Source organism: Camelina sativa, chromosome 12 (assembly GCF_030686135.1).
Source record: "Camelina sativa cultivar CO46 ecotype springtype chromosome 12, ASM3068613v1".
Lineage (NCBI taxonomy): Eukaryota > Viridiplantae > Streptophyta > Magnoliopsida > Brassicales > Brassicaceae > Camelina > Camelina sativa.
The window spans coordinates 7,003,675-7,027,782 of record NC_141891.1 but is presented as its reverse complement, the minus strand read 5'-3'; the positions used below and the strand labels follow the sequence as shown (position 1 = coordinate 7,027,782).

Sequence of the window (24,108 nt, the reverse complement as noted above, 5' to 3'; positions counted from 1 at the left end):
CTCAAGATAAAAATGAAACATATCATACACAAGTTGAAGTTGGGCATGTGCATCAGTGCATGTAGTGGTGCATGTGAATTGTGAAGGATATTAATACATTGTAGACTTTTTTTTTGTCATCATGTACACTCATATAGTAACATTAATCAAAGAGTGAGAATTGGAACATGTTAGGGACATTTTAAATAAGTAGTTAGGTAGCAATAGCATGCATAGGCCCGGTACTTTGCACACCCAGTACGAGTACGATCGTTCTACTGTTCTAATGACGCAGGTTACAAGCAACTTCGTTGACCCTGAAAAGACTCATTTCATTTCACGAGTAACTTTACTTTTGTTGGTGGAACGAAACATCCGTTTACACTTTACACAACGTAACAATTCTTCTTAACCCGAAAGTACTCATAAGTAGCACGCATCCTAAGGTCCCGCAAATCCTGTCACGCAGTCTGGTTCACGCATATGGAAAATCCTCATCTCTTTTCCGTTAACCATAGTTTTTTTTCTTTTTCTTTCTCTCATTTGTATATTGCTCCTAAAGACTTCTTGGGGGATCATCAAAAACTTTTTAGCTACGCGCCTACGCATAAATAAGTTGAATGAAATAACCGTTTCACTTTGGAAGTTTTCGAAGAACTAGCATCCTTTCAATAAACATGAACACAAAAATATGTTTGCTGATCGACATCCTTAATTGAATTTGACCTTAGAAAACTATACGTCAAGGTCAAACAAAAAAAGGAACTGACACGTAAGCAAGTCGTTACGTCGTGAGGTCAGCGTCCTTTGTCTACGTGGAGGCAGTGCTTCACCACGTGTATTCGTCAGAAAGCGAGTTTCCCAAAACTTTGCTATACACGCGCGCGTGACCATGAACTCTCAAAATCAAGCATTCAATATGCCAGTGAGCCTTTTTTTTGGCCTTTGCACGAAACATAGAAAGAACTCTGTTTTTTTATTTCCCTCCCTCTACGGCTCTCTCTCTTCACGGCTTTCCTAATTTGCTCACACGAAGCAAATTAATCGTCTCTCTCTCTCTCTCTCTCTCTCTCTCTTTCAACCGAATCCATCTTCTTCGTCTCATTGAGGATTTGGTTCACGTGACCCTTTTGCACATTGCGGCTTACTTCTTCCGTCTTTAGTCACTTCCCACATGCTATAGTGTTTCAACGCCGAATTTATCTTCACCCGAGGTTAGAAGCGAATTATCTTATACATTGGGATTAACTTTCGATATTTCGAGATTAGTGTTAGATAAGTAGTTTGCGTGATATAGTCGTATTTGTTCTTTTTATCTTTCTTGATTTGGTCGGTTACCTCAGTTTTGTCCTGTTCTGAGATTAATATCATCGCTTCATCTTTTGCTATATTAAGGACAAAATCTTCCATTCGGTGAGATATTTGCTTCTTTTTTTTTTTCTCAGCCACAGATTAAAAATTCTTCAAATTTCTATGAGTTGAGCTTTAAGAATCGAACGGAGGGTTTCGAATATTTGTGGTCTAAGAAGGGTTTTTAGGTGGTTTTGTGGGGGAAAGATTGAAACTTTCTTTTCCCCGTGAATGGTAAACAACGGTGAGATGTCGTCTGGGTTTGTGGGTGTTGTCGTTTCGGATCCATGGCTGCAGAATCAGTTCACTCAAGTCGAACTTCGGACTCTCCATTCCAAGGTTTCTTCTTCTTTTTTTTCTTTCTCATCGTTCTTTCTATATACATGTCTTACAATGGATGTAATCGTTTTGATTTGTGGTGTAGTTTGTATCTTTGAAGAATCAGAGTGGGAATATCACTATAGATGATCTCCCTCCTCTATTGGCAAAGGTAAAGGCACTTAGTGCAACATTTAAGGAGGATGAAATCAGGGGGATGCTATGTGAATTGGGTTCTGATACAAGCAGTGATGTGGGTTTTGAAGAGTTTCTCAAGGTATGTTTCTTTGTTTCTTAATGGATATAGTTTTGGATTGAGTATCAGTGTGGTGTATTTATAGAAATGTGGTTTTGGATTGATCTTTATGTGCAGATATATCTCAACTTGCTAGGTAAAGCAGCTGAGAAATCTGGTGGTCATAAGAACTCATCCGCGTTTCTTAAAGCTTGTACTACGACACTTCTTCACACTATCTATCAGTCGGAGAAGGGTCCTTTTGTTCAGCACATCAACAGATATCTTGGGGATGACCCCTTTTTGAAGCAGTTCCTTCCTCTTGACCCTGATTCTAATGATTTGTATGAACTTGTCAAAGATGGCGTACTTCTGTGGTAAGGTGCACATTCATATGTTTAGAGCCCATCACGACATAGAATGCATATGATTTCAGCCTTTCACGTGTTTCTCTCCCTTCCTTTCTGGTGTAGTAAGCTTATAAATGTAGCAGTTCCCGGGACAATAGATGAACGAGCAATCAATACGAAGAGTGTACTTAACCCATGGGAGAGAAATGAGAATCACACGCTTTGTCTAAACTCTGCGAAAGCCGTTGGATGCACTGTTGTTAATATTGGGACACAGGACCTAGCCGAAGGACGGGTATGTTTGTCTACTTAGTATTCTGTGCAAGTGTAATTTGTTTTCACTGGCCGAAGGGCTGAGATGAATGTGCACCGTTCTGACCAGGGAGGTTTTATGATGTTTTGCAGCCTCACCTGGTGCTTGGATTGGTTTCACAACTCATAAAGGTTCCACTTGTCCGTTCTGTGTTTCTTAGTTTTCCTTTTTGGGATCGAGTATTAACTAAATAATGTTGGTAACTGCAGATTCAACTGCTCGCTGATCTCAATTTAAAGAAGACGCCTCAGCTTGTTGAGTTGGTTGAGGACAGCGATGTAACTGAACTATACCAATCACATTTACATCCATGTATATGCTTCTTGTAATCTAATTAGTGGTAACAAGTTTATCTCTGTTGCAGGATGTGGAGGAGTTGCTGAGATTACCCCCTGAGAAAGTCTTACTTAAATGGATGAACTTCCATCTTAAGAAAGGAGGTTACAAGAAAACCGTCTCAAACTTTTCTGCGGATTTGAAGGTACTTGGCTTCTCAAAGTACAACTTGGAGGAAACCCTCTCTGTTGCTTATCCAAATCTTTAGTTAGGCGATTCTCAGTTCACGATTGTACTTAAGTGCTACTGTTCCTTTCAACATGCAGAAGCAATATCAGTTCTTGTATAGGGGCATAAAAGAAACATAAAATTTTATTCTATACTGAAGGTTTTGGTAATTTCATGGATGCAACTATATTTCTATGATAAAAACGTGTTGCTGGTAAATCTGCAGGATGCACAAGCCTATTCCTTTCTGCTCAATGTTCTCGCACCTGAACACTGTGACCCGGGTACTCTAGATGTAAAGGATCCTCTTGAAAGGGCTGAACTGGTTCTAAGTCATGCAGAGAGAATGAACTGCAAGCGATACTTGACTGCAGAAGAGATCGTCGAAGGATCTCCAACTTTGAATCTTGCATTTGTGGCACAAATTTTCCATGAAAGGTTTGTATTATGATACACTTTCATCTCTCAAAAAGTTCATAGATGATGGCTTGTCCTGTTAAATTAGGCTGGTGATGGTTTACTCGAAGAACATCTCTTGTTGTAAGTTACTGTGGACTAACAAACTTTTGAATGTTATGGAAAAAAGAATGGGGAGAATGGTTTTTCATACAATGACTTAAAGCTTCTTACCTGAAATCCCTTTACCTGGGATGTTTCCAGTTAAGATTTGATTGTTTTGTTTTCAATGCACTCGATTTTACGCTAGCTGTCTGTACTTGTTACAGGAATGGCCTAAACACGGATGGTAAGTATTCATTTGCGGAGATGATAACCGAAGATTTACAGACTTGTAGAGATGAACGATGCTACCGACTATGGATCAACAGCCTCGGGATTGACAGTTATGTCAATCATGTATTTGAAGATGTTAAAAATGGGTAAGCTTTATTTTTAGCTCATAGTAAAGCAAACAATCAGTAGAAACTGTACCTGCAGTTGATGATGTTGCATTTGAAAAAAACTGAAAACCCTCTTTTGTCCTGAAGCCTTTTGTCCGTTCTATTTGCTAATTTATGCAGATGGATTCTTCTGGAGGTTCTTGACAAGATCTCTCCCGGTTCTGTCAACTGGAAGCATGCTTCCAAACCTCCGATTAAGATGCCGTTTAGAAAAGTAGAGAACTGCAATCAAGTCGTAATGATTGGGAAACAGCTGAAATTGTCACTTGTAAATGTAGCTGGAAATGACATAGTTCAAGGGAATAAGAAGCTCATTCTTGGTAATCACTCATTCTTGGTAATCATTACCCGAGAGATCATGTTTCAATATTTGTTAGCTTGATGAATGAAGATGATGGCCTTACAAAATGGAGATATGGTTGTCTATCTCAGGTCTCTTATGGCAGTTGATGAGATTCCATATGCTCCAACTTCTCAAGAGTCTCAGATCTCGGACACAAGGTAAAGAGATGACTGATGCGGATATCCTCAGCTGGGCCAACAGGAAAGTACGAACCATGGGGCGAAAATCGAAAATCGAGAGTTTCAAGGTTCCTTTCTTTACGACTACTTCAAACACTTGCCATAATGCAATTTATAAAATATGTCATCACCTTCTAGTTCATATTAAAATTCTCTAGGATAAGAGTCTATCAAGCGGGTTATTCTTCCTTGACCTTCTATGGGCGGTCGAGCCAAGAGTTGTAAATTGGAATCTTGTCACCAAGGGTGAAACAGGTTCAGTACTCTCCTAACTTGAGTCTACTTACTTTCTTCGTTTATCCGAATCAAGCTTATTTGATTTTTATGATTGTTGAAACGTACAGATGACGAGAAGAGGTTGAATGCTACATACATAGTTAGTGTCGCAAGAAAACTCGGTTGTTCGGTTTTCTTGTTGCCTGAAGATATCATGGAGGTGAGAACCAAGATCTATATAATGTATTCTCTTTTACTTTTACCGGAAAGAGCAATTGCTTAGATGAGATGTGTTTTGGGATGTTGTGACAGGTGAATCAGAAGATGATCCTAATATTAACGGCAAGTATAATGTACTGGAGTCTTCAGAGACGTTCATCGGAGATTTCAGATTCCTCCTCGACTCAGAGCACCACCACGACGTGCACCAGTACAGGGGCGTCCCCTGCTCCATCTGTCACTGAAGAGGAGGAAGTTTCCTCATTGAGCCGCGAAGTCTCAAGCTTGGCCGTTGATGATAACGATGCAGATGCGGTTTCAGACATCACCACTGTCTCAGAGGAGACATCCATCGAATAGAAAGAGAGCAAAATGTTATATTGAATATGAATCTCTTGCTAGAGCAAAGTAGCTTTTGTAATACTGACTTTTCTGTAATCTGTATTTATGGATACTAGCTAACTCTGCCATGCATGTACATATGTAATGCTTATGGAGGAAATTAATCAAGTACCATAAGCGTGCATATGGATCCTCTCACCGCTAATTCGGTGGAGACACGTCAAAGCAAGTTCTAATATAGTTTAATGGAGAAACTATATATAGTTACCAAATATATTACTCCAATCATTATAATTAGTATATTTGATAAAAAAAAAATATTAAAAAAATAATATCGCTAAAAATAGAACTTTAAAGTCCAAAATAGCATTTGCTTAATTCTTATCAAAGAAAGACATGCATGTGACTTATGACTCATGACTTCAAGTGGTTTCATATGAGAAAATTTGGTGTAAACCATATTCATTCAGGCCATTAATGGTTGTAGTTTTAATATGGTTTTAAAAATTTGATTTCTATGATTTTGAGTTTGTAAAATATAGATTTCTTAAAAAACTTGAATGGTAGTTTATTTTGTTTTGGGTTTTATGTTGGTGTATTATATTTTTCTTTGCAAAAAAGTAGAACACAGATCCATGGTTTTATAGGGAAAACCCCAAAAAATATGGATTTTCATTTTTCTTTGAAGAATTATTAAAACACTCGAAAACTATATTCTTTGTTATATAGGAAAACTTGTTTTTTTTTCAAAAACATGAATGGTATGACAACAAAATAGATTATTGCAAAAACTAAAACAAAAAACTACTTCAAAAACAAAAAACATTGATGGTCTTAGTTTGCACATTACTTTTAAATTATATATATATATATATATATATATATATATTTATATAGTATTATTTTTTAGTTACTATAGTTAAATGTTGCTTTTCTATATATAATTTCTATTATTTATCAATTGAAAAAAGTTTATGTTTTGCTTTATTTTTACTTATGTTTTGCTATATTTTTGCTTTCTTTTTGTTCATATACGTTTTGCTCACATCTATGCATTTGCACGTAGGCAAGAGCGTTGGATGGATGTTTTATAAATGTAGATGAAACACTTTTGTGTGGTAGGAAAAAAGTTTTTTAGCTATTTTCATGCACATAATTAAATATACTAAGAATCTGACCACCCGCGATGTCGCAGAGGAAGTATTTTAGAAAAAAAAAATTAAATGTAAAATTTAAAATTATACATTATGAAATTATTTGAATGTAAGAAAATAATTTGAATACATAAAATAAACTGTTAATAAAAATACAATCATCAAAATGAAAATTTATAACAAAAAATATTATGTAGAATAGACGCAACTTTGCAAAATATATTGTTTAATGTATTGTAAATATAAGATATTTTTATGAAGAATTTATGGTAAAGAGCTACAATTAAAAACAATCATTATGACAAAGTGATCCTTACTGAAAATATTGAACTAATGGTTATAATGAGTAATGTAATTTTCTATTAAATAACTATAATTAAAAATATATTTAATAATGAGTGAAACAGTATCAACGAAAAATTAAAATTAAAATACACAACTCTTAAGAAAAAAAAAAAATTTAAATATTAAAATAGTTTTTAACAAAAATTTACGATAAATAGACGCAACTGTAAAATTCTATATTAAGTTTTATCAAATTTCTATATTACTATAATCATTTCTAAAATTTTAGTTAGATGATAGAATAACATTGAATATTATATATATAAAAAGATAAAAAAATAATATTTAACGAACAATGATTTGTTAGTTATTAATGAAGAGACTTTATAGAAAGTTCAAAAGATATGACTATTTAAATAGACACACCTATTAGAACGAAAAGTTGTGATAAAAAAATATGAATAAAATATATTGAAAAGACACAACTCTACAATGAACAAATACAACTGTTTGAGTTTTTTAAAAAGAACAAATAAAACCAATTTTCTTACAAAAAAGTGCTACGAAAAGTCGCAACTGTTGTTCTTATTTATTATGATTGTTATTATTATTTTAAATATTAAAATATATTTTTAACGGAAAGTTAAGATAAATAGACACAACTGTAGATTCAATATTAAGTTGTATAAAATTTCTCCATTGCTATAATCATTTCTAAAATTTTAGTTAGATTATAGAATATATTCAATTTTCTAGACTCAACATAAAATGAAAAATTTGTTTCAACGAACTTGTTAGTTAGTGATGAAGAGACAAATATAAAGATAGTTCAAAAAGCATGACTATTTAAATAGACACATCTATTAGAACGAAAAGTTGTGAAATAAAAAAAAAATATAGTGAAAAGACACAACTCTACAATAAACATATACAACTGTTTGAATTTTAAAAAAAAACAATTTTTTTTTTATTTTTTACGAAAAGGTACTACAAAAAATCGCAACTGTTGTGTCTGCATTTGATTATACCTACAAACTCATATAAACTGCTTTTAAATAGAAGACATATTTATTACCATATTCAAAAGTCAAATCCAAAAGCTCATTATATAATCCATTTAACTCTTGGAGAAAGACTCTATGTATAAAATTAACTAAAAGTTGTAAATTAGATTCACCATTCCCAACATATTTGGTTAAATCAAGAATTGGAGGAATCTTTTTACTTTTAAAAGAATGAATGCTAGATAATAATTTAGAGAGCTGTAAAAACTGTTGAGATTGAAATTTTTTATTATTTGGTGTCATGGCAAAAAAATGAAAACAGTTCAAACAGACAAAAATATATATAGATTTTAAAAGATATGAATATTCGAATAGACACAACTCTACAATGAACAGTTGCAACTTTACAAAAAGACCGTTCCAATAAACAATCGCAACTTTGTGTAAAACATACAATTTAAGTTTTCTACAGCTTTTTTTGGAAATTATCCAAAAAGTACGATTGAAAAAACACAGCTTTTGGTGGCATTTATTCGGACTGCTATTATATATAGGTACTTTCATTAATTTTCTATATATAAAACTAACTAAGGGGGGTGTATTGAAACTATGATTTTGGAAGATTTGATGGGATTTAGAAAATTTGGAATTTTGAAAGATTTTAGGGAAGTTGATATGATTTATTGTAAAATTCTTTCAAATCCCACATAAAACCATGAGATTTGGATTTCTTTATTTTTAACTAAACAAATCCCACCTAAATCCTCCCGAATCTCAAAAATCATTAAAATCCAAATCCACAAACTATTTTGAATAACAGTAGATTTTAAAGTAGATTTTTAAATCATCAGTTCAATAACAGTGGATTTTAATAGACTTTTTAAAATACATGATTGAATAACATAGGATTTGTAAGTTTCACACAAATCACTTAAAATGTCAAGTTGAATACACCCCCCTAAATGTTTTAAATTAGATTCATCATTCCAAAAATCTTTTGTTAAATCAAGAATTGGAGAAATATTTTTACTTTTAAAAGAATGAATGCTAGAGAATAATTTAGAGAGCTGTAAAAACCGTTGAGATTGAAATTTTATATTATTTTGTGTCATGGCAAAAAAAATAAAAACAGTTCAAACAGACAAATATATATATAGATTTCAAAAAATACGAATATTTGAATGAATATAACTCTACAATGAACAGTTGCAACTTTACCAAAAAACTGTTGAGATAGATTCAACATTCCAAAAATCTTTTGTTAAATCAATAATTAGAGGAATTTCTTGATTTTTAAAAGAATGAATGCTAGAAAATAATTTAGAAAAATGAATAAACCGTTGAGATTGAAATTTTAGTCGATTTTGTGTTATAGCAAAAAAAATGAAAACAGTTCAAACAGACAAATATATATAGATTTCAAAAGATACGAATGTTCCAATCAACACAAATTTACAGTGAACAGTTGTAACTTTTCATAAATAACCGTTTTAATGATCCATCACGACTTTTCGGAAAATATCCAAAATGTACAATTAAAAAAACACAACTGTTGGTCGCATTTATTCGGTTTGTTATTATTATATAGATTTGTATAGCTAGATTTGTATATGTTCCTTTTACAAATAAAATAGAACAATATGACCCCCAAAATAAACACGATGAAGCCAAAACTTTTTTTTAAGTATTTTGGAAATTATCTTTATTGACCTTGATTGATACAAGATTTTTAAGACTTTAAAAAAAATTAAAGCCTTGACAGCCATTTATTTGCCAATACTACTTTTTTCACTTTTATTTTTTTAAAAGCTTTGTAAGTCATTTTTATTTTTTACTTCTTTGTTTTCTCAGATTTTTTAAAGCGTCAAAACCAGACTTTAAAAATAAATAAATATAAAACTTTATATTTTTCTCTTCCCATTATACTTTAAAGCTCTCCAAAAGTTTATATATAAATTTTACATAAATTATTTTTACACATTTATTATTCTTATTTTTTCTCATTTTTTTAAGATCCATTTCAATAATAATTATTTTTATTTTCATTATCATCATTAATATCATCATTTTAATAATAAAAATAACAGCTTCAGTTTTAAAGTGTTTGTTACCAATTAAATTTTAACAGTTAAAGTTTTTACAGTCAAAGCATCTAAAGCCAAATTTTCTACAACTAAAATTTTAAAGTTAAATATTTACAACCAGTCGTTACCAATCGGGGCATAGTATCATTAATACGTGAAATTAAGAAAGAAATACGTAAATATGTAATCATCTGAAATAGGTCGGTTAAGGTTAACAAACCGCGCGGGTCGATACGACGCCGTAGAAAGGAAAACCGCCTAGGGGTTAAAAACTCTTTATGAAAAAGAGTCTCTCCATGCCTTAGGCTCTCAGCGTTCCTCGCATCTAAAGCCAAGGAGAGACAGCCGCCTAAGGGTTAAAACACTCTTTATGAGAAAGAGTCTCTCCATGCCTTAGGCTCTCAGCGTTCCTCGCATCTAAAGCCAAGGAGATAGCAACAAAACTTACATGAGAGAAGAGAGAAGAGAGAGAGAGACACACAAGGAGGGTTAGGCTTCATCGTTTCTTGAGTAAGGTTAGAATGCTTCAAACCCAATTTGATTTTGATTCAGCACGCCATTGTGATGTTTTAACACAAAATAGGGGTTTTTCATGTATGAATTTTGAGATTTTCTATTTTCCATTGCACACTGTTATCAATTTTCTGTGTCTGTTGAAGTAAATTATTTTATTAAAATGTCTCTGTATAGCCCAGATTTTTTAATTGAGATCTTTTATTAATGTATGTATATAGAAGACGTAGGAGACACTCTTGTAGAATAAGCAGCTACCTTGATGCTTACGTTTGTGTAATGTAATATAATACATTAGTGATATATGAGCACTATGATGAAAAATGTTTGCATTGGCCCCTGGTGGTTATGTTTTGCTTTATTTAAAAGCTCTGTAGTAGTCGTCGCAATAGTCATAGTCAAAAATTTTGCTTTATTTGGAAGCTCTGACACTTGCTATTTTTGTTTTTTTTTTTGGATTTCCTTACTCAGAAGTTAAGTTTGGTCGGAGTACTTGTTAACATGAACTCATTGGGTATGGCCACGGAGGCTCGGCATGATGGGTATAGCGATGACGATGATGATAAGCCTATAGCGTTCAGGAGAAGTAATCATAATAACGGAGTTTCTGAGGATGCTAGACCTTTAAGCTCTATTACTTTCAGGAATTCCCCTTTGAATAGGCGGCCAGGTAAAATCGTTCAAGATGAGTCAGATGATGATGAGGTTCCAATAGCGTCAAGGTTGCAAAAGAAGAATGGTAAACAAGACTCTACTGATGAAAAGAATAGTTCCACACTTGAGAACGAAGGGGCGGCGGCCAACAAGGTATCTGGTAAGAGGCTTCTAGAGAAGGGCAGTTCTGCAGATCAATCTTCCATGAAGAAGCTCAAGTTATCATCTTCATCAACGTCAGTTGCAATGAAACAAGATTCTTTGAAAACCGGAAAACAAGGTGATAAGAGGAAGGCTAAACAATTGTCTGCCAACGAAGATGAGACTGACGATGACGATGATGTTCCAATTGCCAAGAGAATCAAGTCATCAAATTCCTCCAATAGTAAGAAACCACCTGCAAAGCCTAAAGTAGGAAAACAGAGTTCTACGTCATCAGCTACTAAGTCCAAAGTGACAAGAAAAGTTTCTCCTCCGTCCAAGACAAGGAGCAACAAGTCCAAGAAAGTGAATAAGGACTCTAAGTATGCTAAGTCTTCAAAATCCTTACCTTCAGGCGATGGGAAAAAGAAATGGACTACTTTGGAACACAATGGTGTCACTTTTCCACCTCCTTATGAAATTCATGGGGTGAAGATTCTATATAAGGGGAAGCCAGTCAATTTATCTCCTGAGCAAGAAGAGGTAACCTCTCCATCCATATCCCCTCAGTGTCTTAGTCCATATCTCTGAGTGTTTTCTTCTGTCATTATCATTTATGTGATGATTTGATTCTTTTTTACTGATAGGTTGCAACGATGTTTGCTGTGTTGAGGGAGACAAACTATTATAGTAGACCTCAATTTAGGGAGAACTTTTGGAATGATTGGCGACAACTACTTGGCAAGAATCATGTGATACAGAAGCTGGATGATTGTGACTTTACCCCCATATATGATTGGCATTTGGAACAGAAGAAGGTAAACTCAACGAGAATATATTTGTTATTCTTACACCTAATTGGATTATGTGCTTTTCTCATGACTTAGTCTAAGGGTGAAGATCTTAGTTGAATTTGTTTTGTTGCTTGGATGAATTCAGTTACAACTTTCTATGTTTTCTGTTTATGACTGCATGTAGTGTAACAGCTTTAATGATGTGCTGCAGGTGAAAAAGGCTTCGAGACAGAAGGAGGAGAAATATATGTGGGCTGTGGTGGACGGTGTCAAAGAGAAGGTAAGCTTCCCCATAGCTTGTTATTAAATGTTCTCTCTATCTTTTGGGATTAGGCTTGTTCACTTGTTCTTCTCTCTTTCAGGTTGGAAATTTCAATGTTGAACCTCCTGGGCTATTTCGTGGTCGAGGAGATCATCCCAAGGTTGCTAGCTACTGTTTTGTTTTTTCTGCATGCATAGTTCATTAACAAGTTGCATTTTGGGTTTGGTGCCTTCAATGGTAGTGCAATTGTTGTGTGTTTTGCTTTCATTAACAAGTATATGGCCTGATCTCTTGCAGATGGGAAAATTGAAAAAGCGTATCCATCCTTGTGACGTTACTCTAAATCTTGGGAAAGATGCTCCTATCCCTGAATGTCCCATCCCTGGTGAAAGGTTATCTTCTTCCATGTTTCTTTGGGAAAAATAGTAAGTGGGAAATGTTATAGTCTCGTACTAACAATGATTAGCTTCTACTTAATTAATTTGCAGATGGAAAGGAGTAACGCATTACGACACAGTCACCTGGCTAGCTTATTGGACTGATCCTATAAACCAAGGTTTCAAGTATGTTTCATTGTCAGCTAGCAGTTCTCTGAAAGGCCAAAGTGATAAGAAGAAGTACGAGAAAGCCAGGAAGCTTAAGGTAATAGTTCAGCTTTCATTTTGATGGAAGGTTGTATCACACTTTTCTTATCTTAGCTACAAATTTTTGTTTTTGAGTTCAGGACCACATAGACCATATAAGAGCATCATACACCACAAATTTTACTGCTAAGGATGTTTCAAAGCGACAGATAGCTGTGGCTATCTATCTCATTGATAAACTAGCACTAAGAGCTGGTAATGAGAAGGTAATATATGAACTTCTTCTCTTTTTCCTAAGTGAATGTTTACGAGTATATATGAAGAAAGAAGTTCTCATACTTTTTTTTTTTGTTCTTGTAGGGTGATGATGAGGCGGACACAGTTGGTTGTTGTACATTAAAAGTAGGAAATGTGGAGTGTGTTCCTCCAAATAAGTTAAAGGTATCAATTGCATATATGATGAGCATACTTTGTTGAAGTCAATATAATGCATTATGCAATCTTTTCTTAATCTTGACAGACTTGTTAGTCTCACAAACTTTTGGTCTTTTTCCCAATGTGTATATAGTTCGACTTCCTTGGTAAAGATTCAATCCAATATGTGAATACGGTGGAGGTTAAACCTGCTCTTTACAAAGCCATTGGACAGTTCCGGGCTGGTGAGTTATAGACTTGACTCTGTGTGTTAAAACACTTAATATTTTCTCATGGTTTAACTTGATCCTTGGTTTAAATTGTAAATGATCCAGGTAAATCCAATTCAGACGATCTTTTTGATGAGTTAGACACACACAAATTGAATGCTTATCTTAAGGAGCTTATGCCTGACCTCACTGCTAAAGTATTCCGTACTTACAATGCATCCATCACGCTGGATACAATGGTAAGATTGAAACCTTGTTTACTTCCAAAATTATTAATTAACACAAATATTTCGCTCTTCTAAATGATCTGTACTAATAAAGTAATATAATTAGTCTTGTGTTACAATTTTGACGGTTTTGTTCTGTTTGGATGCTGTAACAGTTGAGGCAAGAAACCAGAGATGGTGATGTTAAGCAGAAAGTAGTAGTTTACCAGCAAGCAAACAAGGAAGTAGCCATCATTTGTAATCACCAGCGTACAGTTTCAAAGTCTCACGGTGCACAAGTCGAGAGATTGGCTGGAAAAATAAAAGACCTTAAGGTAAAAATTAATCTGCGTATATACATACAAGATGTGATAACCAAAATATGAAACTTAAAAGAAAAGTTGTCTTGATTTTGCATCATCTAATCTTTGACACATGCAGGAGGGTCTAAAAGAACTTAAAACCAATCTGGAGAGAGCTAAAAAGGGAAAAGCTCCATTGGAAGGCGCAGATGGAAAGAAGACGAGAAACATAACTCCAGAAGCGTAAGATAAAAAACAAACCCTCCTTTCTCACTTACTAGACAAATTAAGACACTCTCTTAAAAAATGTGGTTGTGTGTGATGTTAAATGGGCATTCAGGTGGGAGAAGAAGATAGCTCAACAGATGATGAAGATAGAGAAGATGGAACGAGACATGCAGACAAAGGAGGATTTGAAAACGGTGGCGCTAGGGACGTCTAAGATCAATTACATGGATCCTAGGATCACGGTAGCGTGGTGCAAACGCCATGAAGTACCCATTGAAAAGGTAAAACACAAAACTTACAAAAAATTGATCTAACAAAAAAACAGAGAGTCTGTCTAGTATCTACTTGTATAATGTTTTCTAATGGGTGGTTCATTTTATATAGATATTCAACAAGTCTCTTCTAGAGAAATTTGCGTGGGCGATGGACGTAGAACCTGACTTCACATTCTAAATCTGCAGCAGCTGCGAGTTTCTCATACAGAGCAACCAGGCTAGAGGCTACACTAGTCTATACGTATTAAAAAAAAAACTAAAATAATTGTTTGTAATTGATGTTCCTCGTTTCTTATATCAGTTATATATGCTACAAAAATGTTAAAACGTTCATAGAAAACTGAAGTTGAATAAATTTTTGTCTTAAGTTTATGTTTAATATTCGTGATCAGCTCTTTTTTTTTATATATACAAAAGAAGAGGTGATGATTTCTCGACTGTGTAATTTTCCAAGAAGAAAGAAGGATTAATTTGATAGTGTATCCTAATTTTTATAAGTAATTTGAAGTTTACACTAAATTATTCAAGTATTGGAAAAATATCTTAATTAATACACAAAAAAACTTTTTTACCCTTAATTAACAATTAAGATTTTAAAAACAACAACAAAATAAATAAATAATGTTTTTTTTAAATGAGATACTTGTACTTTTAAAATTAATTTTAGATAATAATGAATTATTTTACTATAGATAATATTAACTACTAACTAACATTAAATTTATGAAATCAAAATAAGATTAACTAGAATTTATTTTTCTGGATTTAAGTTAGTTTAGATTTTAGATAATATTAGTTTAAATATAGGATTAAAATTTGTTTAAGTTAGTTACATATTTAATTATAAAATTACAAATTATTAAATTTAAATAATTACGAATTTCAGCTATATAATAAAAATGATTTAAATTTGATTTGGTTTTTTAAAATATTTATTTCACTATGTATTTTAGATTAAACTTTAATTAAATATGTATAATTCAAACTATTTATTTTAATTAAGATTTGAATATAAGTTAAATAATTTTAATATTTTATTAAAATTTATTAATTTAAAAGAAATAATCAAAAGTAGTCAATTTTTTTTAAAAAACAACAGTTCAAAAAGTCAACAATGTAAAAAATCAGTTAAAAAAAGAATAAATCCACTCTTTCAATATAAGTCAGAAAAAAAAATCGACGCAAATAAAATATAAATCAGACAGTTCCAAACATCAACCAGATAAATAAGCTAACATAAAACTAAAGAAGTCTACTAAAACTAAATAAATCAACGAAAACAATATAAATCAACAAACAAAACAAATACGTCAACAGTATCAAAAGTCGACTATACAAAAAACCGACCAAATAAAAAAAAAAGTCTATAGTTTTTAAACAAGATGATAGAAAGTAAAATAAATCGACAAAATTAATTTAAATCAACAGTTTAAAATATCAACTTTATTAATAAGTCAACATAGAATGTAGTAAGTCTACCATGAATTAAAAAATCAACAAAAAAAAAAAATATAAATCAATGAACAAAAAAATTAAGTCAACAGTTTAAAAAATCAACTATATTATAAATCGACTAGACATAATATAAGTTAACTATTGTAAGATAAGTTGATAGGGAAGATAACTAACTCAATATAAGTAGAAAAACAAATCTATAGTTCAAAAAATCGATTTTAGAGATAATCAACATTAAATGAAATAAGTCTAATATATATATATATATATAACAAATTATATAATCTTGAAATACTTATTTTTGAGCAAACTTTAATTTAAATCATATAAACAAAATTACTTTTAATTTTTTTATTTATTCAAAAAATATTAAGTATTTATTATTTTAAATACAGCTAAAATATTTTATTATTAATTTTAATTAACTAAATTACGAATTTTCTTTTAAATTATTTTTAAAATTATTTTCAGTTAATTACTTTAATAATATATTTTTAAATATTTTTATTAATTATAATTAATAACGAATTTTGGTTATTTAATGTTTACTAAAGAAAATGGTATTTTTGTCAATTTTTGTTTTTTTTTTTTTTTACTCAATCAATTTTTGTTTTAAAAAGTGTAGTTATCAAATAATTATAACAATGAGTGTTTCAATTTTTTTATATAATTTGGTATATTCTTAGAAATATCCCAACAAAGAAAGTAAAAAGAGAGGTTCATCGTACATGTAAAAAGTAAAGTACGCAAAAATGTAAAAATTGGCGTAAAAAAAAAAATTCGAGGTTTTAACAGAATCGACGACATGTGTCACGCAAAATAGATATAACAAAAGCCAAAATTGCCCCTGACAAAATCTGGGCTTTCAGAGAGACACAAGAGGAGATCACTAGGCACGAATACGATCCTTGATCATCCTCGAGGAGCTTCATTTCAATCTGTAAGATCTTTGCACACCTTCTCTCTCTATCTTGTTTCAATCGGATTCTCCCGGATCGCTATGTGATTTTTTTTGTAACCTAAAAAGTCACATCGCAGGATTATCTCTCCGGACGACCGACCAGACATGGCTTTTCTTGTAACATCCCTAATATTCGCAGTCGTAGGCATCATTGCTTCAATCTGCACTAGAATCTGCTTTAACAAAGGCCCCTCCACCAATCTGTATGTTTTAATTTGTGATCTTTTGCTTCTTCTCGTTTGATTGATTGCTTCGTCAAGGTTTATTTTCCGCAGTTCCGGTAACAATTGAGTTGCTCGAATTGCGCTTGCTTAGATTCGATAATTGGTAGACCAAATCGGTTCACTAACTCTTCTAATTATTTTTTTTTTTTTCTGAATTTGTTCTATATGAACAAGTAGTAGAGTCACAATTGTAATTAAACTCTTGTGCTGGAAAAAAAAGTGGTTTATAAATATTGTCTGCCTTGTTAATTCATCCGTCCAAATAGTTTCCTACTTCTTTGCTTGGAGATAGATATATATATATATATTTGATAACCATTCTTCTTCGTCAGAGCAAATATCAAGTCTTTGTTTTTTGTTTTTCATGAAACAGGCTACATCTTACTTTGGTCATCACTGCCACCGTCTGCTGCTGGATGATGTAAGTTTATGTTTGTTGCACTATTTTTTTCCTTCATTGCTAGCCATTGCTTTGCGTTTTGTTTCATGGTTCATCCTCTCTGTTTTTTGTATCCGGCCTCTTGTTTTTGTCCAACCCCTCTCTTGTTTGATATTGTTTCCCAACCTTGATCAACATTAAGCATCAAGAGATAGATCTTTCTAGGCTTCACTACTTCCAGTTCTTTTGTGGTTAGAACAATGTAATAAATATCTCGACAGTTCAAGGTGGACATCAGTCATTTATCTGTTACTACTTATCTTAAGTCAATGAACTAGTTTTCACGTTGAGAGAAATTTTCACACAACTTGAACACTATTAGTTTTCTACTATCTGCTGCGAGCAAAAGTGTCCTGATATGCGATTGATTCATTGTCATCGTTTCTGTTTCTTTGCATTGGCAGGTGGGCAATTGTATACATTGCGCAGATGAAGCCTCTCATTGTTCCTATCCTAAGCGAGGTAGAGTAGAAAACATTCTACTCAAACAAGAAACCCATGTTCTCAAACTAGGAAACCTATGCACAAATTTGAGTAAGAGCCCCGCTGCTCTTCCTGTATCTTCTTCAAACATATTTGTTTTCCCCTTTGTAATTCTTATCGCGGTTTGGAACAACTATACTTTTCCCCTCTTTACTGTTAAATCTTTTGTCTCATTCAATTCTTAAAACAGTCTTTATAACTCAAAGACCATACTAAATGAGTGAGTGTATTGTTGATGAAATAAATATCTGGAAGAATATTCGCCATTTCCCATAATCTACTACCAAGTAATTTCGTAATTTTGTGATTTTCTTACTGTTCTTGGCAAGTTCAAATCAAACGCCAAGAATCCAAGCCTGAAAAAATTTGTATCTGACATGCCTGTCATATTTTGTCCTAATGGTTCCCTGTGAAATTCTATTGAAGTAATTGTGAGCTTCAAAACTGCCTGCGGTCTTTATATATCTCCTAAGAAAATACAAACTTGAATCAGGAAAAAATCACTCTCTTAACTACCATTGCACAAACACACTCTTTGGCCTACAGTTACACCAAATCCGGAAACAACAGTATCTTTTTTAGACAAACCCAGTTCGACCAGTCCTTGTGAACTAAGTGGAACTCCCCCGAAACAATTGTAGTGTATATTCTTCTGCACCTCGACTTAAACACTGAACGAACGGTGTTGAATCCATGCTAGTTCTACTTTGGGAATAGGGTTTTGGAAGCTTTGCCCCTTACAGGAAGTAATCAGGGGCAGGTTTTTTGGCAGGTGGCCCTCTCGAGTCCTGCATTTAGATATGTGTCAGTCTACTGATCTGCTCACAGGGAACCAGAATGGGAAGTAACATATTACTAAATGGGTCATACCTGCTGGGCTGCATCAAACACACGGAATTCTTTATTCAGATTCTCATCGAGCTCTAGAATCGAAGCCACATTGCCACATCTGGAGCATAGTTAAAATAGGAGTAAATGCAAAACTCAAGCTAAAAGGAAAGAAGATCGTCAAGATACATAGACTGAAACAGACAGCTCTGAGAATTTTATTTACCTGTAACAGTAATTCGGGGCTGACCACACCGTCACAATCTGGCTATCGAACATCCATTTGTAACCCTCCATAACTAGTTGATGGGCTCGGGCTATGTAGTCTATGTTGTTTGTGTGGTTAAAAGACGTGACAACACTGCCACCAAAAAGAAATCCAGCACCACGAGGGCTCAATCCCCATCCATCAACAATATCTTCAGGATCAGACCATAGGAGGTCACACATGGCACCATCATGTGGAACTTCTTGCTTCCGGTCAATCGTCCTGATCTGCCATATATGTAGGGATTCGTCAGTTAACTCATTCTAGGTGGAAACTTCTTATTATATCAGTAGAGAGAACTCTCAATTAACCTGGTCAAGAGTCATAATAGCTGGAGAGAGACCACCATGAACACAGAATATCTTGTTCTCAACAACAGCTGAAAGACTTTTGTACATAAAAAGACAGATTAAGGAGTCAGTTCATTCGAAAGAGAACCAAAAAAACCTAACAAAAATAGAGTAGAATGCTGCTGTGAGTACCTCATGTAGTCAAAGATGTCAGTGCAGTATTTCCAGACATTCACAGAGCCATATTTACGCAGACACTCATCATAAAATCCATAAACCTACTAAAAGCAGACTGTGTGAATAGTCTGAATACATACAGTTAAACACATAAAATCGAAAATTTCAATGAGACTGCACTCACCTGTGTGATCTGCCTGCTTTCGTGGTTTCCTCTGATGAGAGTTATGCGATCTGGATATCTAACCTAAAGTATATCAAAGCAACCCACTTAAGTGATTCTAAAAACCGACTTAAAAACAGAATCACATAAACCACAGGTCCACAACAAAGTAAAACACAGTCCTAAGAGTTATACCTTGAGTGCGAGTAGAAGTAGAAATGTCTCAACTGAATAATATCCACGATCAACAAAATCTCCCATAAACAAATAGTTGGTCTTAGGGCAATCACCCCCAACTTTGAAAAGCTCCATCATGTCATAGAACTGCCCATGGATGTCACCACATAACTATTCCAAGAGAAAATTCCAAGAATTAGCATTTCTTGCTAATCTAATCGTAAACACATCAATGGTATCTACTCTAACTTCTCAATGCTGTAACTTCACTGCCCTTGAAATCTTTCTACTTGTAACAATGGGAAACAAAAACAAAACAATTCGTTCACAAAACGTCACGAACCAAATTTCAAAGACCCAAAATCACCCGCGCCCAGTTTCTTCAAGTTTCTTGATTACAACCTCGTAATACTACTTCCAAGACACAATAAAACCAATTCTTTCTATTTAATTGGGAGATTAATTCCGAATCCCAGATCGAGAAAGCAAGAACTTACAGTGACAGGGGCATCAACTCTTTGAACATTACTCTCTTCAACAAGAATTTCCATGGCTTTGAGGCAAAGAGCCTTCACCTCCGATTCGATCAATGGTTCGCATCGCTTCAGCTGCTCTATCTGCCGATCTAGGTCTGACATTTTTCAACCTCTCTTCTCCTCCCCTCTTCTCTTCTTCCTTCTAATTCCTCTTCAACCACCGGAAACGATCCTTAATCCAATGAAATCAGAAGAAATCAATCAAACCCTCTTCACTGGAAAAATTCACTACTCTCGAATTGTTGGTTAGTTCGTCGTCTTCTTCCCCAGGAGAGAGAGAGGTCTTTGCTTCCTCTCCGCAGGAGTGAGTGTTTATTCTTTTTCCCTCCTTATGCTTTAGATTATATTTAAAACCACCCCACTTCTTTTATAAAATTGTACACTCGCCCTCAATTTCTTAAAATTAATATTCTAATCCAACCCCTCTTTATGGGCCTAAGTTGGGCCTATTCACATTAGATAATGGCAGAGTCCCAAATCGATCGGAGACTGGGGTTGATGATCGGCGACGGACGACGATGGAGAGAAACGTCGAGAAAATGCTGAACAAAGTATCAGTCGCGTTCTTAAGCATCGGAACAGTGATAATGGTGATGATGATTCTCCAGACGCCTAAAACTTGTATTTCACCAGAAGCACCGTCGAGATCTCATACGCATTTCCCGAGATCCACCTGCGATTCATCGCCACGTCAGCATCTTCCTCTCCACAAGAAGAACGATAGAACCTGGTCATCAAAAGCTTGGAAATCGCGTCTCTCATCCTTCTCCGATTACTTCCTTCGGTTTCGCGATCTCGGATTTCTTCAGAATCAAACCAAAGCTCTCTGTCTCTCCGCCGGCGCAGGACACGCTCCGATGGCGCTTTCTCAGATCGGATTAGCTGATGTGACCGCGGTTGAGTTGGTGGATTCGGTTCCGATTGTGAAAAGAGCTGATCCTCATAACCTTCCGTATTTTGACGGTGTTTTTGATTTTGAGTTCACGGCGCATCTTGAAGAAGCTCTGTTCCCGTGGAGGTTTGTGGAGGAGATGGAGAGGACTGTGAGAGGTGGTGGGTTTTGTGTGGTTGCGGTTGATGAATGTGGTGGAGACGAAGTTAGAGACGTTTCTAAGTTGTTTACTAATTCGAAGGTTGTTGATGTTGCCAATGTAACTCTAGAAGGATCCAAAAGGACTAGTATACTTTTCCAAGTTCAAGACTCTCCTACATGATTGGTGTGTTTTATCTTCCATTGCTCTCTTTTGATTGCAATGAAACATAGTTGATGATGTGTGTATTTGTGCAGGAGGTTCAGTAGACCATACTTGTTTTGAATGCTATAGAGCAACACAGTTGATGGAAGCTGCAATGTTTCTTGCGAATTCAAAGATCAACAAAATCTTTCGATATCTTCTCTTTGAAGTTAGGTTCTGATCTAAAAATTTCTTAGGAATCTTGGTGCTTTGCTAACAAGTAAAGAACTTTCTACAACTTTTGAAGAGTTTAGTGGGGTTATACATGCAACTGTGTCGGAGGCTCAGCTCAAATGTACTATTGGAGCTAAGCAACATATCATTGACTCATTCTTCTGGAAAATAGTTAATTCTGATCGGTTAATAACATGTACAAGCAGATTTCTTTTTGTTTTAAGACTCTAAAGATTATGTGCACATATATTTCATTACAGTTTCAGTTGTATGTATTGCTTTGAAGTTGAAAAAAAGGTTGATACAAACAGAGACTAACGCAACAAAACACACAAGCTTTTCTATATAAGCTGCAACGTATACTTGAACCATACAGATTTGGAAAGACGAAAAACAAACATAGATCTCTTAGACAAAAGTCCATACTACTACCCGAACCTTCATTCATCGTGGATACCTTTTAGTAGTATGCTGTCTTATCTTCACTGATACCAGCGTAGATCTTGGCGCAGTACTCGAACAAGCTGCCATCGAAACACCGCCTAATTGCTTCTTTTGACAAAAACCCTTCTTCATCCCTCGCTAGCAAGTACAAGAGTCCCCACTCCACTTTGCCAGCAATCCTAATACATACAATTAATGCTCTAGTTTACTGCATTCATTCCATAAACTAATTTAAGGGTGAAAAAAGGAGGCTTATATATATGCAGCAATTGTACCATCCGAAAATGTCCCAAGCATCACGATTTCCTTCTGTCATGTCCCATAGTTCCCCAAGACTCAACTTGTCTGGCAAGGTTTTTGCATATTTGCTAAATATCAACTCAAGATTCACCGGCATAAACCTGAAAACCATATGCATCAAACATCATATTTTCTATCAACTAACCGATTCTTTTTCAATATAATGGTCACTCACCTTCCTTCATTGTCATATGTTTGCGAGTCACTTCCATGCTTTGACTTGTGTATGTTGTGTATGTATATAGGGAAGAACGGTGAAGGTAACCACCCCTGCATGATCAAGACAAATACTTAACAAAACGAGCATCGATCTAGCCTGATTGAATACAAAAATTTCCGAGTCTGGAGTACAATCAATAAAGATTTGTGATATATGTCAGATGAGGATGAGAGGTGTTACCGGAAGAGTAGCATAGCTAAGGGCCAAGTTGATAACCGCGGCTATTATAAGCGACCCGATGATATTGAAACCAAGCATTCGCAGTCCTAATCACACGTTGGAATCAAAGTTTCATATATATACTAACGAGAAAAGATGAAACTGAAATATCTATATAACCTATATAGACATATATATATATATACCAGAGTAGGTCTCCCAAGGGTAGATGATGCCATTATCATCGATATCAAAGAAGGCGACATGTTGCTGAAGAACACTAAGTCCGTAATTCTTGTGGCCTGGGGTTCCGTAAGGATGTTCTCTGTCTGGTGCTTGCAATGCTCTCGGCATATCTACACGCATTCCATACATACATAATACATTAATCTGCATATCTAGGAAACAAAACAGGTATGTGTATGTGGAATATCCGAATATGCATGTGCATGTGTGTTAATACATTCATTACTATCATATACGTATCATTTTAAAAATTCATAGATGTCTATATAGTTTATTGAGCGACACCTATATATAAGAAGATCATGAATACACGTGATTATAATTGTATTCAAAAGTTTGGGGGTTGGTTACTGGTTAGTCCTTAGTTATATCCACAAGGGTTTGTTTAGTTCAACCATCTATGTATATATCAATGTATGTTATGTATATGAGTATTGACTACAATTAAGGATAGAAATGGAAGTAAAGAAAAATGTGTTACAAGGTTTAGGAAGTCTATCATCCAGGTCAACACGAGCACGGCGATGGTAAGTGACCGGCGCGTAAGGAGCCACCGTAGCCATTGCGTCTCTCTCCATCATCTCCGTTTTCGTACCCATCTCTCTCTCTATCTCTTTATCTCTATCTATCTAGACTGAGTGCAATGTATATGTGTGTTTTAGTGAAAGAGTAATGAGGTGGTATACTAATAAGAATTGGTTTGATTGATGTGCGTGGCGAACATGCACGCGCCGATGAAAGCAGCGATTGACATCTCTTTTCTTGTCCTTGACGCACCTCTCTTCTCTCTTCCTCTGTCTTACACTTGACATGACTCTGACGACACGTTTGCTTCCATGTTTCATCACTCTTTCTTTTCTTGTCTGCCCGCTAAAATCAGTAATCTGAGATTACTAACCTCAACGCAAACAATGTATTGGGCCTCTGTGTTTTTATTGAAGGCCCAACTTCG

General features: G+C 34.5%; 6 protein-coding genes across 13 annotated transcripts; 4 read left to right on the top strand and 2 right to left on the bottom strand.

Moving 5' to 3' along the window:
- Positions 1 to 906: 906 nt before the first annotated feature.
- On the top strand, positions 907 to 5,431 carry LOC104730722 (fimbrin-1). 5 transcript variants are annotated; one of them, XM_010449923.3, is made up of 15 exons: positions 907 to 1,193; positions 1,425 to 1,668; positions 1,754 to 1,924; positions 2,021 to 2,259; positions 2,356 to 2,527; positions 2,638 to 2,676; positions 2,755 to 2,823; positions 2,910 to 3,026; positions 3,276 to 3,487; positions 3,775 to 3,927; positions 4,069 to 4,268; positions 4,381 to 4,538; positions 4,629 to 4,725; positions 4,815 to 4,906; positions 4,999 to 5,431. In XM_010449923.3, the coding sequence occupies exons 2-15, from the start codon at positions 1,561 to 1,563 to the stop codon at positions 5,263 to 5,265; spliced, it is 2,094 nt and encodes a 697-aa protein (XP_010448225.1). In that variant the 5' UTR covers positions 907 to 1,193; positions 1,425 to 1,560; the 3' UTR covers positions 5,266 to 5,431. The 5 variants fall into 5 exon arrangements, 3 of the variants coding, with proteins under 3 accessions (XP_010448225.1, XP_087334311.1, XP_087334310.1); XR_015574387.1 differs by having other exon boundaries at positions 927 to 1,193; positions 4,069 to 4,285; XM_087478185.1 differs by having other exon boundaries at positions 927 to 1,193; positions 2,021 to 2,264.
- A 5,333-nt stretch (positions 5,432 to 10,764) lies between these two features.
- LOC104730721 (DNA topoisomerase 1 alpha-like) lies at positions 10,765 to 14,756 on the top strand. Of its 2 annotated transcripts, XM_010449920.3 has the most exons (14): positions 10,765 to 11,625; positions 11,730 to 11,900; positions 12,088 to 12,156; positions 12,239 to 12,298; positions 12,436 to 12,530; positions 12,627 to 12,780; positions 12,863 to 12,988; positions 13,083 to 13,163; positions 13,291 to 13,381; positions 13,472 to 13,605; positions 13,749 to 13,907; positions 14,014 to 14,117; positions 14,215 to 14,383; positions 14,487 to 14,756. In XM_010449920.3, exons 1-14 carry the CDS (start codon positions 10,789 to 10,791, stop codon positions 14,553 to 14,555), a joined length of 2,319 nt encoding a protein of 772 aa, XP_010448222.2. In that variant the 5' UTR covers positions 10,765 to 10,788; the 3' UTR covers positions 14,556 to 14,756. The 2 variants fall into 2 exon arrangements, with proteins under 2 accessions (XP_010448222.2, XP_087334717.1); XM_087478591.1 differs by lacking the exons at positions 10,765 to 11,625; positions 11,730 to 11,900; positions 12,088 to 12,156; ... (2 more) ...; positions 12,627 to 12,780; positions 12,863 to 12,988 and having other exon boundaries at positions 12,991 to 13,163.
- Positions 14,757 to 16,527: 1,771 nt separating this feature from the next.
- On the top strand, positions 16,528 to 18,205 carry LOC104730720 (V-type proton ATPase subunit e2). Of its 2 annotated transcripts, none has more exons than XM_010449918.2 (4): positions 16,528 to 16,772; positions 16,871 to 16,996; positions 17,391 to 17,438; positions 17,861 to 18,205. In XM_010449918.2, exons 2-4 carry the CDS (start codon positions 16,899 to 16,901, stop codon positions 17,925 to 17,927), a joined length of 213 nt encoding a protein of 70 aa, XP_010448220.2. In that variant the 5' UTR covers positions 16,528 to 16,772; positions 16,871 to 16,898; the 3' UTR covers positions 17,928 to 18,205. The 2 variants fall into 2 exon arrangements, with proteins under 2 accessions (XP_010448220.2, XP_010448221.2); XM_010449919.3 differs by having other exon boundaries at positions 16,649 to 16,772; positions 16,860 to 16,996.
- A 123-nt stretch (positions 18,206 to 18,328) lies between these two features.
- LOC104730717 (serine/threonine-protein phosphatase PP-X isozyme 1) lies at positions 18,329 to 21,531 on the bottom strand. Its single transcript, XM_010449915.3, has 8 exons — positions 20,340 to 21,531; positions 19,861 to 20,013; positions 19,687 to 19,749; positions 19,518 to 19,603; positions 19,347 to 19,422; positions 18,994 to 19,262; positions 18,810 to 18,888; positions 18,329 to 18,727 (listed from the first exon to the last, which is right to left on the bottom strand). Exons 1-8 carry the CDS (start codon positions 20,478 to 20,480, stop codon positions 18,677 to 18,679), a joined length of 918 nt encoding a protein of 305 aa, XP_010448217.1. The 5' UTR covers positions 20,481 to 21,531; the 3' UTR covers positions 18,329 to 18,676.
- Positions 20,821 to 22,095, top strand: LOC104730718 (uncharacterized). Of its 2 annotated transcripts, none has more exons than XM_010449916.2 (2): positions 20,821 to 21,595; positions 21,667 to 22,095. In XM_010449916.2, exon 1 carries the CDS (start codon positions 20,897 to 20,899, stop codon positions 21,590 to 21,592), a length of 696 nt encoding a protein of 231 aa, XP_010448218.2. In that variant the 5' UTR covers positions 20,821 to 20,896; the 3' UTR covers positions 21,593 to 21,595; positions 21,667 to 22,095. The 2 variants fall into 2 exon arrangements, with proteins under 2 accessions (XP_010448218.2, XP_010448219.2); XM_010449917.3 differs by having other exon boundaries at positions 20,846 to 21,595; positions 21,676 to 22,095.
- Positions 22,037 to 23,820, bottom strand: LOC104730716 (peroxygenase 1-like). Its single transcript, XM_010449914.3, has 6 exons — positions 23,638 to 23,820; positions 23,117 to 23,266; positions 22,932 to 23,017; positions 22,707 to 22,801; positions 22,507 to 22,632; positions 22,037 to 22,410 (listed from the first exon to the last, which is right to left on the bottom strand). The coding sequence occupies exons 1-6, from the start codon at positions 23,753 to 23,755 to the stop codon at positions 22,248 to 22,250; spliced, it is 738 nt and encodes a 245-aa protein (XP_010448216.1). The 5' UTR covers positions 23,756 to 23,820; the 3' UTR covers positions 22,037 to 22,247.
- Positions 23,821 to 24,108: the final 288 nt, after the last annotated feature.